The sequence below is a fragment of the Scyliorhinus canicula genome, chromosome 2 (genome assembly GCF_902713615.1).
Source record: "Scyliorhinus canicula chromosome 2, sScyCan1.1, whole genome shotgun sequence".
NCBI classification, from domain to species: Eukaryota; Metazoa; Chordata; class Chondrichthyes; order Carcharhiniformes; family Scyliorhinidae; genus Scyliorhinus; species Scyliorhinus canicula.
This window is the reverse complement of record NC_052147.1, coordinates 206510795-206529160: the sequence shown is the minus strand read 5'-3', so window position 1 is coordinate 206529160 and position 18366 is coordinate 206510795. Positions and strand designations below refer to the sequence as shown.

The following is an 18366-nucleotide window of genomic DNA, read 5'->3' as shown; positions in this document are numbered from 1 at the left end:
GTTGATACATTCACAATTAGAATCAGATATCCCCGTGTTACTTGCATTACTAAAAAAACAAGCTTCAATCAAGAAGCCATTTCCAAGTTCCATCAATATCACACAATATTCAGCTGGCAGGGATTGAAGTTGAACAATGCAAGTCAGCTTTTCTTTCCACTTAACCTCCCTCCTCAAACAGCTCTGTGAACGATGGCGCTTTATGTCCAGGAAAGCTAGTCATACAACCTTATAACACATAAAGCCACATTGACCAAAATAACATTATCAACATGTGATTAAGTAATTGTAGCTGGCACGGTAACACAGTGGTTAGCACTGTTGCTTTACAGCGCCAGGGTCTCGGGTTCGATTCTCTGTTTGGGTCACTGTGCGGAGTCTGCACGTTCTCCCTGTGTCTACGTGGGTTTCCTCCGGGTGCTCTGGTTTTCTCCCACAGGTCATGAAAGGCGTGCTGTTAGGTAATTTTCACATTCTGAATTCTCCCTCTGTGTACCAGAACAGGTGCCCGAGTGTGGCGACTAGGGTATTTTCACAGTAACTTCATTGCAGTGTTAATGTAAGCCTACTTGTGACACTAATAAATATTATTATTAATTGCTTGCAGTAGAATAAAAGTACTTTTCATTGATATAGAAAGTGTCCTTTAAGATTTAAAGTATAAATGACCAGATATAGAAAGTGGTCTTTCAAATTTAAAGAATAAATTACCAGAGCCTCATTTGTAAAGGTGATTATTCAGATTATATCTGTGTCCTCTGTATGACTATGCATGGATTAGAAAATTACACACTTTTATACATTTTATGTGACTCGTTGTACAGAAGTAAATGGAGAGTTTTTTTAAAGGTTCGTTTAAATTGGGCAGTGGATGGGAGCTAAAAATAGCTGAAAGAGCAAAATGTTCTGATTTTAATATTAATTGGAGCTACTTAATGGATGCTATTGAAAATTGCTGCCATGTTCCTTTTTCTTAATAGCATATTGACTTAATTATGTTTTTAATAGTCATCTGTGATGTCAGCTTCCTTTGCACGATTTCATCCAAATCTGGTAGTAGGAGGAACATATTCTGGCCAGATTGTGCTCTGGGACAATCGCAGCAACAAAAGGACACCAGTCCAAAGAACGCCACTCTCTGCTGCTGCTCACACGGTATGGTTCAAAAATATTAAATGAAAATTTTGAAGTACAAACTTGAAGGATCAGAGATTAAAATGTATTTTAGGAATAATTGTAAAGTATTTTTTATTTTTACTATTTCCCTAACTTTCCATGTGACAGCAAAATTATAAAATATTTGTCATAATCAGATTGGTAAAAATATTAAACAGAAAATAATCTCCCCACAGCATCCAGTCTACTGTGTGAATGTCATTGGTTCTCAAAATGCTCATAACCTGATCAGCGTTTCTACTGATGGGAAGATCTGCTCGTGGAGTCTGGATATGCTTTCTCAGCCACAGGTAAGGAAAACTAATTAAAGAAATGTAGATAGTGTTCCAGTTTATTTATTTCCTGTGCATTATCGTTTATCGGATCTGCACCAATTTCTTGAGCCGTTTTTAAAATTGAGTAATGCAGTCTTTTATTAGTTTTGGATACGAACAATGTTGCTTATTCCTAATAGCAAACAAATTTTGTTCATAACTATTTAGTTTTGTATATTGTTGTGAATATCTAGTTCATGATTTGTGTGTTCTAGAATATAACTTTTTGTTTTAGGGATCAATGTTTTAACTGTAAAACATTCAGCCATGAAGTGAATGCAATTGAAACAAGATTGGAGTCTATTACACTTAAAAGTTTGGAACCATGTTGACTTAAGAGGTTTAACAGCTTGAAAGGGAAGACCATTAAACAGCAGGTGGAGAAACTTAAACAATGCATTACCTATCTGTGAGCCATTTGATGGAGACAATATGTTTGCATGTTTTTGTTTTGTTAGAGCTAAATTAGTTTAAAAGCATTTAGTAAATTCTGAAGGATTGTAAACTACATTTCTTTTATCAGATCAAAAAAGGGATTTTAAATGAGGGATACTTAACCTAAAGGTCTATTTGAGACGACCCCAGAGCATGCAGTGTTGTCATGGATGGTGCTTAGAACGATTATCTGGTTTCAATTTATCTGGGTGTTTGATGAGAGAAGATAGCCAAAGTAAATGGTAGTTGGTTAGGCCTCTGTAGCGGAGAAGAAAAAACTAACTTTATCATTCAACTCATGGAATACAGTAGGGTTCATCTCGGATTGAAGCTAGTGGAGGAATCTACAGTGGTCCTCAGGGTCTTGTGGCAAAAGAAAGCAATCAGTAGATTAGCTTGGAAGCACCGAGAAGGCAACCCGAATAAGGGGCTGAAGTAGTTAATGAAAGTCTTCTGAGAATAGCTGGAACTGAGGAGGATTAAAGTGAAGTTCCAGAGGACTGTGACACATTTTGGATCGTCCTGACAAAGTAAATAACTGCAAAGATTCATTAAGTATAAGAGAATTCTTGGCGGAAGTAAGAAGTAAAACTGAGTGCATAACATACATAGTTATAACTTATTTGGTATTAATTCAATCATATTTGCTTTGTTTAATTTGTTTTATATACAATAAAGTTTGTTTTTATTTTAAAACGTGAAACTTTGTGGCATAGTTCTATTGATTTAGAAGTGGTTCAGATTTCTCTTTTGAATTTTAACGGTTGTTAACTGGGTTGTAACACAATAATGATTATTATAAAAAATTATTGGAAAAAGGTTACACTGAATTTAGTTTCCTGCCTATATTTGTCTCTATCAAAACATGACGTACCATTTCCCTAACTTCTGAAATGCGTTTCTGTGAACTGCCAACATTTGCAGAAATCCACACTCTGAGGGAATGTTGAACCACAGAAAAGTTACAGCACAGAAGAGGCCATTCATAGAATAGATTCATAGAATTTACAGTGCAGAAGGAGGCCATTCAGCCCATCGAGTCTGCACCGGCTCTTGGAAAGAGCACCCTACCCAAGGTCAACACCTCCACCCTATCCCCATAACCCCAGTAACCCATTCAGTCCATCATCAGTGCTGACTGATTTAAAAAAAACCTAGCCTCCAATTCTAATCACATTTTCATGCCCCCATCTGTTACCTTATCGGTTACAGCACTTTAGGTGCAGATTCAGGTACCTTTTAAATAAGTTGAGGGTTTTTGCCTCAGCCATCAATCCGAACAGCAAATTCCAGGCACTATCACCCTCTGAATGAAAAAGCTTTTCCTAATATCACTTCCAATCCATCTATCAATAAAGTTAAGTATATGCCTCCAGATTTATTGACCTCACTGCTAAGAAACAAGTAGATGTGACTGCTTCTCCATGATGCGTTGAAACACAAATGTGCTATGCCGCAGTACGAGCTCCTGTTTCCTGCATTTTAAGTATTACATTTGTATGTTTGATTTTTCTTTCTGTACAAAGTTAACATTAAATTCAAAAAAGTATATAATGGACAACTATTCAAAATTTACGGTTAGTGCAAAAGCTGTATAGTTCCCGACGTACTTCCTGTATCTGGGTATAGAGAATCTAAAATGTTAATCTGTAATTGGGAAAATGCTGACTACTTAATTAAAGGCAGTAAGATTTAACTAATATTCTTTTGGCTCCCTGGCCAGCATCTGAGGCTGAACCAGACTGTATACAGCCATGGCATCTTATTTGACCCCTAGCTGAGCTTCTAACGTCATCCTGCCCATCACCAAGACTGCCACTATAACATTGCTGTCTCCACCCCTGCTTTAGCTTATCTGCTATGTAATCCTCATCCATGGCATTGTTCCTCCTAGGCCTGACTATTCCAGTGCTGTCTTGGCTGACCTCCTACGTAGCATGTTTTGTAAATCGAGCTCATCCAAAACTCTACTTTTGTTTTATACAGGATAGCATGGAGCTGATGCACAAACAATCTAAAGCAGTGGCTGTTACTTGCATGTCCTTCCCATTGGGTGATGTCAACAATTTTGTGGTTGGTAGTGAAGAAGGTTCTATATACACAGCATGCCGCCATGGAAGGTAAGGCAGACAATAATACAAGCACTTGGTTGTGTTTAATTATTTCCCCTTAAATTGGACTATACATTCTGTTAATAAAATGGGATACAGGTCAGTACTGATTGTTGTAACAACACTTATTAGGAGTTTTGAATACAAACCTTTTGGAAACACCAGATACTGTACCATTATGTTATGAATTTTGGATTTGAATGGTGCATAAAGTTTATCTTAATATCTATTTTTTTATTTTTGCTCCTTCTTCCTATCTAACGAGATACTAATTGCTATTGGTAAAGGGAAAAAGGTCTATACTCGATGTTTGAATTAAAAGGTAAAACTCTAGGTCGGCATGGTGGCGCAGTGGTTATCACTGCTGTCTCACGGCGCCGAGGTCCCAGGTTCAATCCCGGCTCTGGATCACTGTCCGTGTGGAGTTTGCACATTCTCCCCGTGTTTGCGTGGGTTTTGCCCCCACAACCCCAAAGATGTGCAGGATAGGCGGATTGGCCATGCTAAATTGCCCCTTAATTGAAAAAAATTAATTGGGCACTCTAAATTTAAACAAAATAAAAAGTAAAAATCTCTATGTAGGATTACTTAGTCTAGTTCTTGTTGTTCTTGGTCTTTTTTTAAAATCCAAGACCAGTAAATAGTGTGCAGAGTTTCTGTAACTTTGCCTCTATTTCATGTTTTGAGTTGTTTAATTTGTCTACATCTTGAAGAAATTATTGTTTCCACCTTTTATGAAAATTGAATTTGAATTAGGCCCCTTTAGCGAGGATGTGTATTGCATTCTCGCTAAACTGAATTAGTGGAGAAACTTTCCAGTGACTAAATTTGTATATGGAATAAAGGAAGATGATTGATCATGTAGCCATAGGACATCACTTCACATCTGGAGGGCAGCATCCTAGGTCCAATGATCTTTAGTTGCTTCATCAATAATTTTCCTCCCATCATAAGGTCCGAAGTGGAGCTGTTCACTGATGATTGAACTTTGTTCAGTTCCATTCCCAGTTCGTCAAAGTGAAGCAGTCTATACCCTTTTGCAGAAAGACATGGGCAAACATCCAAGCTTGGACTGATGTTGCTAGTGATGTTTGTGCCAAACCAAACAAAATAGAGCTGAATCACTTCCCCCATGACATTCAGTGGTACTACTATTCTCATATCCCCAAACATCAATTGACCAGAAATTCAATTGGACAGCTACCGAAGTGCTACATCATGACAGCAGGTCAGAGACTAGTATTCTGAGACAAATAGCCCACCTCCTGATTGTCCAGAACTTCACCACCACCTCCAAGGCTCAAAGCAGGTGTATCATGGATTTCTTTCTATTTGCCTTGGATGGATGCAGCTGCAACAAAACTGGAGAAGCTCAACTCCATTTTGGACAAAGTATCTAGAGCATCAGTCTATCCACCCACCAGCTCCCTGTTGCTACAACAACTACATGATGCACAGCAGCAGTTTACCAAGGCTTCTTTGCCAGTAAGTCCCAAACCTATGACCTCAACCAACCAGAAACTCCAGGAAACAGATGCATGGGAACACCATCCCTTCTCCAAGTTACCCATAAAGTTACACGCATGAAATGAAATCAAGTGCCCAGCATAGACACAGGCATTTCAACTTAACTGGTCTATTCCAGCTTTATGATCAATGTGAGCCTCCTCCCACCCTACTTTAACCATATAAGCATACTCCTTTTCTTTTTATTCCTCTCTCCCTCCTTATAAAGGGTCCTGATTAAATTAACGTATGCTTTGTCCCAGCTGTTCCTTGTGGTACTGCGTTTCACACACTCGTCTTTGGGAACAGAGTTTCTTCTGAATTCCCTGTTGGGTTTGATGGTGATTATGTTATGCCTCTGGTTTTGCACTAGCCGCAAGTGGGAACAGCAGTGAGCATTTATATAGGGCCTTTAACAGAGTAAAATGGCCCTAGGCTCTTCACCGAGCATTCTCAAACAATATTTGACACTGGGACATACAACGCAACATTATGGCACAGAGGTAAGTTTTAAGGAGTGCCTAAAGGGTAAGAGAGGCAGATAGGTTTACAGAAGGAGTTCCAGGGGGTTCCCAAACTGTGGGTTGCACCCCCAGATGCGGTCGCAGACTGATAATTGAGTACGCAAGCTCTGGGGCACTTTGAGGTAATGGCTATGACAGCTGAGGAGTGGCGATTCAGGCAGTACAGTCCTGTAATTGAGTTTCAGATACCAGGACATGTGCGTGCAATTTTATTTTGCTAGCTGGTGGTTCGTGTGAATGAGTTCCGAGTGTCCATCACTGCCCCCAGAGCATTCAAAAAGGTTGGTAAAACATCTGCCCAACCTCTTCAGGCACTTTTGCTGCCCCTCACAGCTATGTTAAAGTCACTGTATATACATTGAGGAAAGGGTTATTCTAAAGCCAGCCTTTTCCTTAATCCACATTTATTCTCAAGACTTTGGTGTAAAGTCACAGATTTCTCTTGTTTTCTGTCTACACCCGGTGTACACTAGTTCATTCCCTCATATTTCTCCAGTTGGTGGCAGATGCTCTCAATTTACAAACTTAAAACATGCAGTCCATAGCAACATGATTCCAACATTAACAAAGTAGACCCCACAAACGCCCTGCTCGCACAACTCTTACCCATCCTTGTCTCACTCTGGGATCATCACAAGTTTCAAGCGTTAAAATGAGACCACAATGTGAAAATGTTTGGGAGGCACTGGGTTAGAGCTCAGGCAGTTGGAGACACAATTGTCAATGACATTAGCTGTCCGCCAGTCCTTTGTCACTCTTTTCCCTTTTCAAAGGCATGTTTTACATATATGCATAATGTTTCTGTTCTATCTTCTCCAACTCCTTTTAATATGCATGGATGTAATCCATCTGAAGCAGATAGTTTTATTTCTTCTAAATCTGATTGGTTTATCGGCTATCACCCTCTTTCTATCTTCAACTTTTATCTTTTTCAAGCTCCCTTCTAATATCATGTCTTCTTGTTGGTTGCTCTGGTAAATACTGAGGCAAAGTAGCTATTTTATATTTCTATGATTTTGCTGTCATTACATGCAAGTTTATCTTATGCATTCTTTTGCTTCCCTATTTTTCTTGTAATTTATGTATTTGTAGAATACTTTCTTTCACATTCCTCAATCTAGTTTTATTTTTTATTTATTTTGCCTTCTTTCATGGCTGCTTCATATTTATTTTGTTATCTTCTCCTTTATTGGTCATATACTTAGTGTATGCTTTATCCCCCCTTAGTTTCAATTGTACCTTGCCTCCCCAGTGACAAGGATATTCCATGCAATTTTGAAGTGTAGTTGTGATTGTTTAACAATCTTTAGGTTAAAATACATTGTCCGTACAATGGTAATGTAAACAATAAAGTCCAGTTATAACCAGAGGATACTAATGGGCCATGCAATCCATCACATTTGTGTCAGTTCTTTGAAAGATTCCAATTTGATCCCAGATTTTGCCATAACCTTGCAAATAAGTCCTCTTAATTATTTGTGCATTCCTATGGGATCTGATTCCAGCACCCTTCTGGGCGGTGTGTTCCAGATCTAACAATCCTCATGTGAAGAAATGTCTCCTTTCTCTTCTAGTTTTCACAAATTAATTAAATCTGATCTGTGGTTACTACTCATTTGCCAGAGGAACTAGTTTCTCCCTACTCACCCGATCAAAGCCACTCATAATTTTGAAATCCTTTCTTAGGTCACGCTTTAACCTTCCCTGCCATAAGTAGAACAATCTCAGCTTCTCGAATCTCTCCACATAACTGGAATCCTGAATACCTGATATTACCCTGGTGAACCTCCTCTGCACCCTCTCCTAAAATGTGGTGCCCGGAATTATACACACTATTCCAAGAGACAGAACCAGTGTAATTTAAAGGTTTAGCATTCATTGCTCCATTAACAAAGCATCCCATCTGTTCTCTTAACCACCATATCAACTTGCCGAGCCATCGTCAAGGATTTGTAAACATGCACCCTCGGACCGTTCTGACATTGCACTCTGCTGATAGTAGTGGGCGGCATAAGAACATAAGAACATAAGAACTAGGAGCAGGAGTAAGCCATCTGGCCCCTCGAGCCTGCTCCGCCATTCAATTAGATCATGGCTGATCTTTTGTGGACTCGGCTCCACTTTCCGGCCCGAACACCATAACCCTTAATCCCTTTATTCTTCAAAAAACTATCTATCTTTACCTTAAAAACATGTAATGAAGGAGCCTCAACTGCTTCACTGGGCAAGGAATTCCATAGATTCACAACCCTTTGGGTGAAGAAGTTCCTCCTAAACTCAGTCCTAAATCTACTTCCCCTTATTTTAAGGCTATGCCCCCTAGTTCTGCTGTCACCCGCCAGTGGAAACAACCTGCCCGCATCTATCCTATCTATTCCCTTCATAATTTTAAATGTTTCTATAAGATCCCCCCTCATCCTTCTAAATTCCAACGAGTACAGTCCCAGTCTACTCAACCTCTCCTCATAATCCAACCCCTTCAGCTCTGGGATTAACCTAGTGAATCTCCTCTGCACACCCTCCAGCGCCAGTACGTCCTTTCTCAAGTAAGGAGACCAAAACTGAACACAATACTCCAGGTGTGGCCGCACTAACACCTTATACAATTGCAACATAACCTCCCTAGTCTTAAACTCCATCCCTCTAGCAATGAAGGACAAAATTCCATTTGCCTTCTTAATCACCTGTTGCACTTGTAAACCAACCTTCTGTGACTCATGCACTAGCACACCCAAGTCTCTCTGAACAGCGGCATGCTTTAATATTTTATCGTTTAAATAATAATCCCTATTGCTGTTATTCCTACCAAAATGGATAACCTCACATTTGTCAACATTGTATTCCATCTGCCAGACCCGAGCCCATTCACTTAACCTATCCAAATCCCTCTGCAGACTTCCAGTATCCTCTGCACTTTTCGCTTTACCACTCATCTTAGTGTCATCTGCAAACTTGGACACATTGCCCTTGGTCCCCAACTCCAAATCATCAATGTAAATTGTGAACAATTGTGGGCCCAACACGGATCCCTGAGGGACACCACTAGCTACTGATTGCCAACCAGAGAAACACCCATTTATCCCAACTCTTTGCTTTCTATTAATTAACCAATCCTCTATCCATGCTACTACTTTACCCTTAATGCCATGCATCTTTATCTTATGCAGCAACCTTTTGTGTGGCACCTTGTCAAAGGCTTTCTGGAAATCCAGATATACCACATCCATCGGCTCCCCGTTATCTACTGCACTGGTAATGTCCTCAAAAAATTCCACTAAATTAGTTAGGCATGACCTGCCTTTAACGAACCCATGCTGCGTCTGCCCAATGGGACAATTTCTATCCATGGTAGCACATTGGTTAGCATTGTTACTTCACAGCGCCAGGGTTCCAGGTTCGAGCCGGTGTAGACTCAATGGGCCGAATGGCCTCCTTCTGCACTGTAAATTCTATGATATGATTCCCGGCTTGGGCCATTGTCTGTGCGGAGTTTGCATGTTCTCCCTGCGTCTGCGTGGGTTTCCTTCGGGTGCTCTGGTTTCCTTCCACAAGCCTCCCGAAAGCCGTGCTGTTGGGTAATTTTGACATTTGAATTCTCACTATTTGTACCCGAGCAGGCACCGGAATGTAGCGACTAGGGGCATTTCACAGTAACTTCTTGCAGTGTTAATGTAAGCCAACTTGTGACAATAAAGATTATTATTATTATGCAGAGAGGCTGAATAGACTCGGACTGTTTTCATTAGAATGCTGGAGGTTGAGGGATGACCTGATGGCGGTCTACAAGATTGAGAGGATGGGCAGGGCATTCTTTCCCAGGGTGGAGGGGTCAGTCAATAGGGGGTATAGGTTTAAGGTCCGTGGGGCAAAGTTTAGAGGAGATGTGTGAGGCAGGTTTTTTTACACAAAGGGTGGTGAGTGCCTGGAACGTGTTGCCAGGGGAGGTTCTAGAAGCAGATACATTAACGGCGTTCAAAAGGCATCTGGACAAACACAGGGATAGGATGGGTATAGAGGGAGACGGCACTAGGAAGTGCTGAGGGTTTTGGCCAGGAGTGGTATGACTAGTACAGGTTTGGAGGGCCGAAGGGCCTGTTCCTGGGCTGTATTGTTCTTTGTTAAAAGCTTGGGAATTAAAAAAATATATATTGTTCTTGAGGTATGTGTGTCAGTGCAAAGTCAGCAGCATTTCCTGCTTTTGAGATTATTGTTAGGCACCTTATTGGTTGTTGTGGTGGAGATGCTGCTACAATGCTGGTGGGTAGGGAGTTCTGAGAAAATGATTATGCGTCAATGAACAATATATGTCTAAGGCGGGATGGTATGTGATTTGAAGAGGGGACTTAGAGGTGACGCCATTTCCATGCAGCCCTTTTCCTTATGGTGGAGCTCAAGAGTTGGCCTTAAACCTTAGCCAAGATGCATGGCTCTCAAAGTTTAACATAAGGATTAACTGAACTACAATAATAATAAGCCTGTCTCAACCCTATGATCACTCAAATAGTTTTTCTTCTTTTTCATATTACTCAGCTTATTTCAAAGTTTCCAGTGCAGAAAGTAGGATGAATCTTTCCATGATCCCATGTGACTTAAAATCTATTTTATGAAGCTATGTTCCAGCCCCAGTTGATACACCTTTGCTTTAAGTTGGTATTGCGGCTGTTACTATCTGGCTAGTGAAATTGAGCAATATTCTGCTTTTGGGAGTATTAAGTCACTTTTGGGAGAATGAATTTCCATGCCCAATCATCCCAAAGTGTGACAATTGTCAAATTGAAAGTTGATGACTTCTGAGACTTCCAACTGTGTAGGGCAGCTAATGCCTATTTCCGAGCAAACATAGATTCAGGTCCTAATACCTGTTACAGAGCTGTGATTGTAATTAGCCAGCAAATATGGCACTTATGCCATACATGCTTTGTACAGTTATTTTGCTTAACGGCATAATCAGTAGTCCAAGGATGTACTTCTACTACTGTCACAAAAATCCTAATGCCACTGTCTATCTGTACTTAATGTCTCCAGGACTTACCTTTATCACAGGCTCTGAGTTGGAGCCAGCCAAAATTCCTAACGATCCAATTGGTGAGCTGTCTCAAACAGAATATCTAATTGACATTCCCCATCTAATGTCTCTGTGGTATGCTTTGTGATTTTTTTTCCCTGTCTTATGGATGCTATATAAATGCAAGTTTTTGTTATTGTTGAAAGCTGAATGAGATGTTTACTACAAACTATGCCATTTTGCCCAGGCTTCAGGGCAGCATGGTAGCACAGTTGCTTCACGGCTCCAGGTTCCATTCCTGGCTTCGGTCACTGTCTGTGCGGAGTCTGCACGTTCTCCCCGTGTGTGCGTGGGTTTCCTCCGAGTGTTCCGGTTTCCTCCCACAGTCCAAAGGTGTGCAGGTTAGGTGGATTGGCAATGATAAATTGTCCTTAGTGTCCAAAAACGTTACGTGGGGTTACTGAGTTATGGGGATAGGGTGCAGGCGTGGGCTTAAGTGGGGTGCTCTTTCCAAGGGCCGGTGCAGACTTCGATGGGCCGAATGGCCTCCTTCTGCACTGTAAATTTTATGAAAAGTTCTATGAAATCAAGGAAAAGGATGAAAATAATTCTTCCTGAAAGGTTTGTTGAGCAGATATTCTGGATCTCTCCATAAAACAACATGAGGTTGAGCCCATAAAATTCATACAGTGCAAAAAGAGGCCATTTGGCTCATACAAACTGCACCAACCCTCCGAAAGAGTTCCACCCAGGCCCACTCCCCCACCCTTGCCCTGTAACACTAAGCAGCAATTTAGCATGGCCAATCCAACTAACCTGCACATCTTTAGTTCTCATTTGGCTGAACAAAGGGAATTTTCTCTTGTATTCATTTTTATGTATATTTGGCATTTTTGTTAAGTCATTTACATAATCAATTCTGTTTTTTGCAGCAAAGCTGGAATCAGTGAAATTTTTGACGGTCATCAAGGACCAATCACAGGTATCCATTATAACACTGCAGCTGGACCAGCTGACTTCTCTCATCTTTTTATCACCTCGTCCTTTGACTGGACAGTCAAACTATGGACAACTAAGGTATACTGGCTAAATGATATTTACTGTATTGTAATGTGCATCTTCATAACGATATTCAATTTGCAGAACTTTATATTGGCACATGGTGGTGCGAGGGACAAAATGCATACATTTCATATTAGCTGTCAACATTTTTTTTAGAATCTTAGAATCCCTACAGTGCAGGAGGTGGTCATTTGGCCCATTGAATCTGCATCGACCCTCTGACAGAGCACCCTACCTAGGCCCCAACCTAATCTTTGGACACTAAGGGTCAATTTAGCATGGCCAGTCCACCTAACCTGCATATCTTTGGACTGTAGGAGGAAATTTATGCAGACATGGGGAGAACATTCAACCTCCACACACACACTAATCCATTGAACCTGGGACCCTGGCACTGTGTTATCTGACGTGCCAATCTTTAAGTTGAACTAACCTATCCATCTGCTTAAATTTCATGCATTTGGTTATTAGCTATGCCCATAACTTCAGGAGTGTGCCTTGAAATGAGGGGTGTGTTGGGATGGGGAGATGACTTTGAGACAAGGTACGGCAATCTATTTGAAGTTGTTGATGTGATCTGATCGGCCTGCATTGCTAGGTGGTTAGCCTGGATTAATGTTACGGTTTGATCCAGAATAAATACATGACACATTGCACTGATCTAACATTACAGGTTCACAACAATATTACAAAGGTTGACTTAGATGCACTGCGAAAAGATTATCCCTGCTCTCTAAATTCCACATTTAAGCCTTAATTAATCTTCCCGTATAACTTAACTGTCTTACTTTTCAAACCATTCTTTGATGGTCTCTTCTGTACTCCAATTCATACACTCTGTTAAGGCATAGTGATCCAAAGTAAATCTTTGTAAGCTGAGGAAAGCATTGTAAAATTTAACACAATCTGCACAGAGTGCACTCCACTTTATAGCCATGTCTATATATCCTAACATTCACGGGTGTTTTACATATTATCTAGTCATTGAAAGAGGCAAATCCGTTATTACACCGTAATTATGTTTTATTCCTTGTTTTCCTATGTCAGCCACGTTTCTTGCAATTTATACATTGCATTTGCTAGTCCAAAAATGTGCAGGTTAGATGGATTGGCCATGCTAAATTGCCTCTTAGGGTGGGGTTGCAAGAATAGGACAGGGGATTGGGCCTAGGAGGTGCATTCCAAGTGTCAATGTAGACTTGATGGGCTGAATGGCCTCCTTCTACACTGTAGGGATTCTATGACATTGGGTCTCATTGAGACATGCCTGCCCACCTGAAAACTATAGTTCCTTCGACAAATCTAACTGTATTGAATGCAACAAAAAACAGAAAATACTGGACAATCTCAGCAGGTTTGACAGCGTCTGTGGAGAGAAAAGGGAGCTAATATTTTGAGTCTGGATAACTCTTTGTCTGAACTAGAGGAAACTGGAAAAAGAATCAAATTTATACTGTAAGAGGGGAGGGTGTGGAGCTGGTTAGAGGCCAGCAATAGATGGAGATAGCCAATGATGTTCTGGACAGAAGACAAAAGGAATGTAAATGGAGGTGATTAAGGCTAAGAAGGGTGTTCATAGTGTCACTTATAAAGAGATTAGAATGTGTGAATGGCAGAACAAAGTTGAACAGTGTGTCAAAGGGCAACTAGGAACAGTTGACCCAAGTGGAGTGGGGTGGGGAACAGTGGTGAGGGAAAAACGGATCAATGGAAGAAATGAAAATAAATTGATTGAAATAAAAATGGGGTAAACGTGGTGGAGAGAGTTCACATTCTTAAGTTGTTGAACTCGTCCGGAAGACTGTAAGGTATCTAATCGGAAGATAAGGTACTGTTCCTCCAGTTTGCGCTAGGCTCCACCGGAACATTGCAGCAGGTCAAGGATGGACATAGGACATATTGAATGCAGATCATTTTTACCTGTATCACTGGATGAAAAATATGTGATCATGTACAGGCAGCCTGCTTTACATCTTTCCTGATTTTCGATCAAAAAAGATTAGATGTGTAAAACAGACTGCCAATATTTGTCATCTGGCAATAAATGCTAACATGATCCTGTGTATGACAAAACCATGGATTGGATATAATTTGATTCATGGGTCTGTTTTATATAAAATAAGCAATCCTTAAGTTATATAATTATTATTCTATTTCAGAATAACAAGCCACTGTACTCCTTTGAAGATAATTCCGATTATGTTTATGATGTCATGTGGTCTCCGACCCATCCTGCCCTATTTGCTTGTGTTGATGGAATGGGAAGACTTGATTTGTGGAATCTCAACAATGATACAGAAGTAAGCAGAATTAGATGGAAGTTAGTACTGAGTAGTATGTGACAGAAGTACTGTTGTTAGGACAGTAATATAAAAGTAGTCCCGGTATTGCAAACTTCAGAGAAAATGAGTACTCTGAAATAAAAGTTATTTTTCAATGTAACTTGCTTGTGAAATTTCCAAAACACTTGACTAATATTTTAAACTTGTTTTTCTAAATTCCTTATTTAGGTGCCGACTGCAAGCATTACTGTTGACAGTAATCCTGCACTGAACCGTGTGAAATGGGCTCAAACTGGAAGAGAAATAGCTGTAGGTGACTCAGAAGGGCAGATATTGATTTATGATGTAGGAGAGGTGAGTTCATTCATTCTGTTCCTTTGTACATGTAGGACAGCAACATAGAATAGATTGGATATTGGCACAAAGGATAAAACTACACAACTTTTCTAGCACTGCAGATATGAGGCTCTGCCCTTCCCAGCACAACAAGATCCCCATGTCAACGCCACTAACAATATCCACGGTAACTGGTACTTTGACTTCTCAAGCGTTCAATGCCATTTTTCTTCACTGCCTCGTCTTTGTGATCAATTTCAATTGGATTTTCCTTTCATTCTGAACTAGTCCAACACATTTCCAGCAACAAAAACAGAAAATACTGGACAATCTGTCCAGTAAAGGTAGCTAATGTTTTGAGTCTGGATGATTCTTTGTCAAGGCACATTTCCAGCAATAGCTTTTTATCCAGGTTCAAAATGAAGACTTCAAGATTCCTGCAAGATCTGAACGGTAGCACAGTGGTTAGCACTGTTGCTTCACAGCATCAGGGTCCCAGGTTCGATTCCCGGCTTGGGTCATTATCTGTGCGGAGTCTGCACATTCTCCCCGTGTGTTTCCTTCGAGTGCTCCGGTTTCTTCCCACAAGTCTCGAAAGACATGCTTGTTCGGTGAATTGAACATTCTGAATTCTCCCAGTGTACCCGAACTGGCGCCGGAGTGTGGCGACTAGGGAATTTTCACAGTAACTTCATTGCAATGTTAATGTAAGTCTACTTGTGCTAATAGTAAAAATTATTTTAGAAGATTATTTGGTTTTCTCCTTCATGATATTCTGTAGACATGATTATCTGTGCTTGGCTCAGCATCTCCCTTTTCCTCTATGATCTTCTCACTGTCTATCTGAAATTGCAAATAAATCATAATTTCCGACAGTAGAATATTGTTTTGGCTCCCACCAACAGTTCTGCGTGCTTGCTGAGATTAAACCAGAGTGCTCACAAACTTGGTTTTCTGCTCAATCCAACGGTGAGTTTCAAACCCGTATCTTATCCACTCCCAAAGTTGTTTATTCTAAGGGTCACCAACATGAAAAGTTAACTGTGTCTCGCTGTACAAATGCTGCCATTGCCAGCACTTCCTGGGTGGAGATTTCCCACCCCCCTCCCCGCCTGAGGGATGTTTCTCAGTGGAGGGTGGTGGCCCGCTGTTGGTGGGGTCTTCTGGTCATGCTGCTGTCAATGGGAGTTCCAATTGAACCCACTTCTCACCGCCAGGACACCCACGGTGGGGATTCTGTCGGCAGCACAGGAAGATCCCATTCACGAGAGCGGCTGGAAAATCCTCCCCCCTCCGTTTTTATTTCAAACTGCCAGCATCTGCATTATGTTCCTCTTGTACTTCTAAATAGACAACCTCCACTATATTGTCCCACTGCTGCTTCCCCCTTTATCAATAATTTAGCTTTTTCAGTGTTCTTCTTGTATACCTCTACCTTCCATAAATTGCAAATGATTCAAAACGCCACCGTCTATATCTTATCCTATGCTAAATCCCACTTGCCCATGATTTTTATTCTTGCTGATCTCCCTTCCTTAACACATCAAATTTAAAATCTTTACCTACCAATTATTTTATGGCCACTCTACTCTGCAACCTTTTACAGCATTATGTCCCCATTGCATCCTCATCCCTCCACTCCATTTTCATTGTGAACTTTCAGCTGTCTCCTTTGGACTTGCCTCCATTTTTCTACTTTCCTTCATGCTAGCTTTAAATATCCTTCTCAATACATTCTTTTTGACCAAGTTTTCCCAAAAAAGTCTGTGTCACTTTCCTCTGGAATTCATTCTGGGAACAGTTTGCATTAAGGTGCTTCATAAATACAAGTTGTTGAATCAGATAGCGATTAAAGTTGGTCATGAGGATGCTTTTGATCGCCTTGGTGAGAAAGTGGATCAGACATTGACCAATAATGCTTTTTGTATAGTCATGAAAAAGGTTTCAAAAGGAGAAGGAATAGTACCAAAGGGACGGTCAATAATGTTGGGCAGGAAGCAAGAGGGGAAGTTGAGGAATCAGAAAGTGGTTGAGAATGTAGGTTTCATGGAGGAAGTTAATTTGGTGTGTTGGGAAATAAATTGCAAAGTGATGGGACTGGGGTTGATTTTCAAGGGAGAATAGGTGGTGGTGAAGGAGTATAAATGACCAAATGAATGGGCTTGATTATGGACATAAAACAGTCCGTGTGCCTCTGTGGAGAATCATGTATTTGTGAAGATGTTTAATATCCCATTCTTATTGCAGCTCTTTTTCATGACTCTCTTTTTCCTTTCATTAGTGAAACAGTCAGTCAGTCATTATGGCACAGGAGGCTACCATTCAGCTCGTGTCGGCGGCCACTGTGACTAAATCCAGTCAATCCCATTCCCCTGGCCAATCTCCACAGCCCTGCAAGCTTGTTTCCCTGCAGTGCCCATCCAACTTCCTTTTAAAATCATTGTTAACGGGAACAGTTTTTCTTTGCCTACCTTATCTTGCTCCACCTCTTATCAAATCTCCCCTCTACCACCTTTGCTACGAGGAGAACCTCATCTTTTCCAACCTAAGCTGGTAGCTAAAATTCTCGTCCCTGGAGATATTCTGGTAAAGTACCCTTTGAAACCTCACTTCCTGGACACTACTCTAACCAGAGCTTTATGAATGTTCAGTATTATTTCCCTGCTTTTGTCCTCTGCCTCTATTTATAAAACCCAAGTTAATTTTTTTAAATAATCTTTATTGTCACAAGTAGGCTTACTTGCAATGAAGTTACTGTGAAAAGCCCCTAGTTGCCACATTCCGGCGCCTGGTCAGCTACACAGCGGGAGAATTCAGAATGTCCAAATTACTGAATAGCACGTCTTTCGGGACTTGTGGGAGGAAACTGGAGTACCCGGAGGAAACCCACAGACTCCGCACGGACAGTGACCCAAGCCGGGAATCAATCCTGGGACCCTGGCACTGTGAAACCATAGTGCTAACCTCTATGCTACGTGCTCGGCTAGGTCCTCTATTCTGCCTTCAGGGATCTGTTCATGCAATCTTTTCAGAACACTGCCATTGAGTTAATATTCCCTCCCTATCTTTATATAGCATCTATAATGTAATGAAATGTCCCAACATGCTTCACAGGGGCATTATAAAACAAAATATGACGAGTCACATAAAAATGTCAAAGAAGTAGGTTTGAGGAATGTTTTAAAGGAGGATATTTAAGAGTTTAGGGCCTAGACTTGGCACCCAATGTGGAGGAATAGGGGATGTTCAGGAAGTTGGAACTATGAAAATGCAAATATGAGGGTTGTGCTGGAGCAGATGGCAGGGATACGGAGGCGGTGAAGGAATTTGAAAACGAGGATTAGAATTTTAAAATGAAGATTTTTTTGTTGCTTGACAGGGAGCCAATGTGAACACAGGGATGATGAGAGAATGGGATTTTTTTCTGAGTTAAGACAAGGCAGGAATTTTAGATGGCTTCGAGTTCAGAGTAGAATGTGTGAGACCAGCAAAGGGTGTATTAGAATAGTTAGCCTAGAGATAAAGGCATGAATGGTTTCAGCACTGCACACTTCTCTATTACATTCGATGTTAGTCTAAGTCCTGTTCCTGTCAATTGTGGTATCATCACTGTCA

General features: G+C 40.7%; 1 protein-coding gene across 5 annotated transcripts in view; it reads left to right on the top strand.

The window, feature by feature from the left end:
• dync1i2b (dynein, cytoplasmic 1, intermediate chain 2b) overlaps positions 1-18366 on the top strand; it is a 126161-nt gene that overhangs the window by 106798 nt on the left and 997 nt on the right. For 4 of the 5 annotated variants that reach the window (XM_038789425.1, XM_038789423.1, XM_038789424.1 and 1 more), the window contains 6 exons: positions 1009-1155; positions 1353-1466; positions 3912-4045; positions 12004-12148; positions 14293-14433; positions 14644-14769. In XM_038789425.1, the coding sequence (XP_038645353.1) occupies positions 1009-1155; positions 1353-1466; positions 3912-4045; positions 12004-12148; positions 14293-14433; positions 14644-14769 (807 nt within the window). Of the gene's footprint in view, positions 1-1008; positions 1156-1352; positions 1467-3911; positions 4046-12001; positions 12149-14292; positions 14434-14643; positions 14770-18366 lie in introns of all 5 variants that reach the window. The other variant, XR_005459766.1, reaches the window with a different exon arrangement.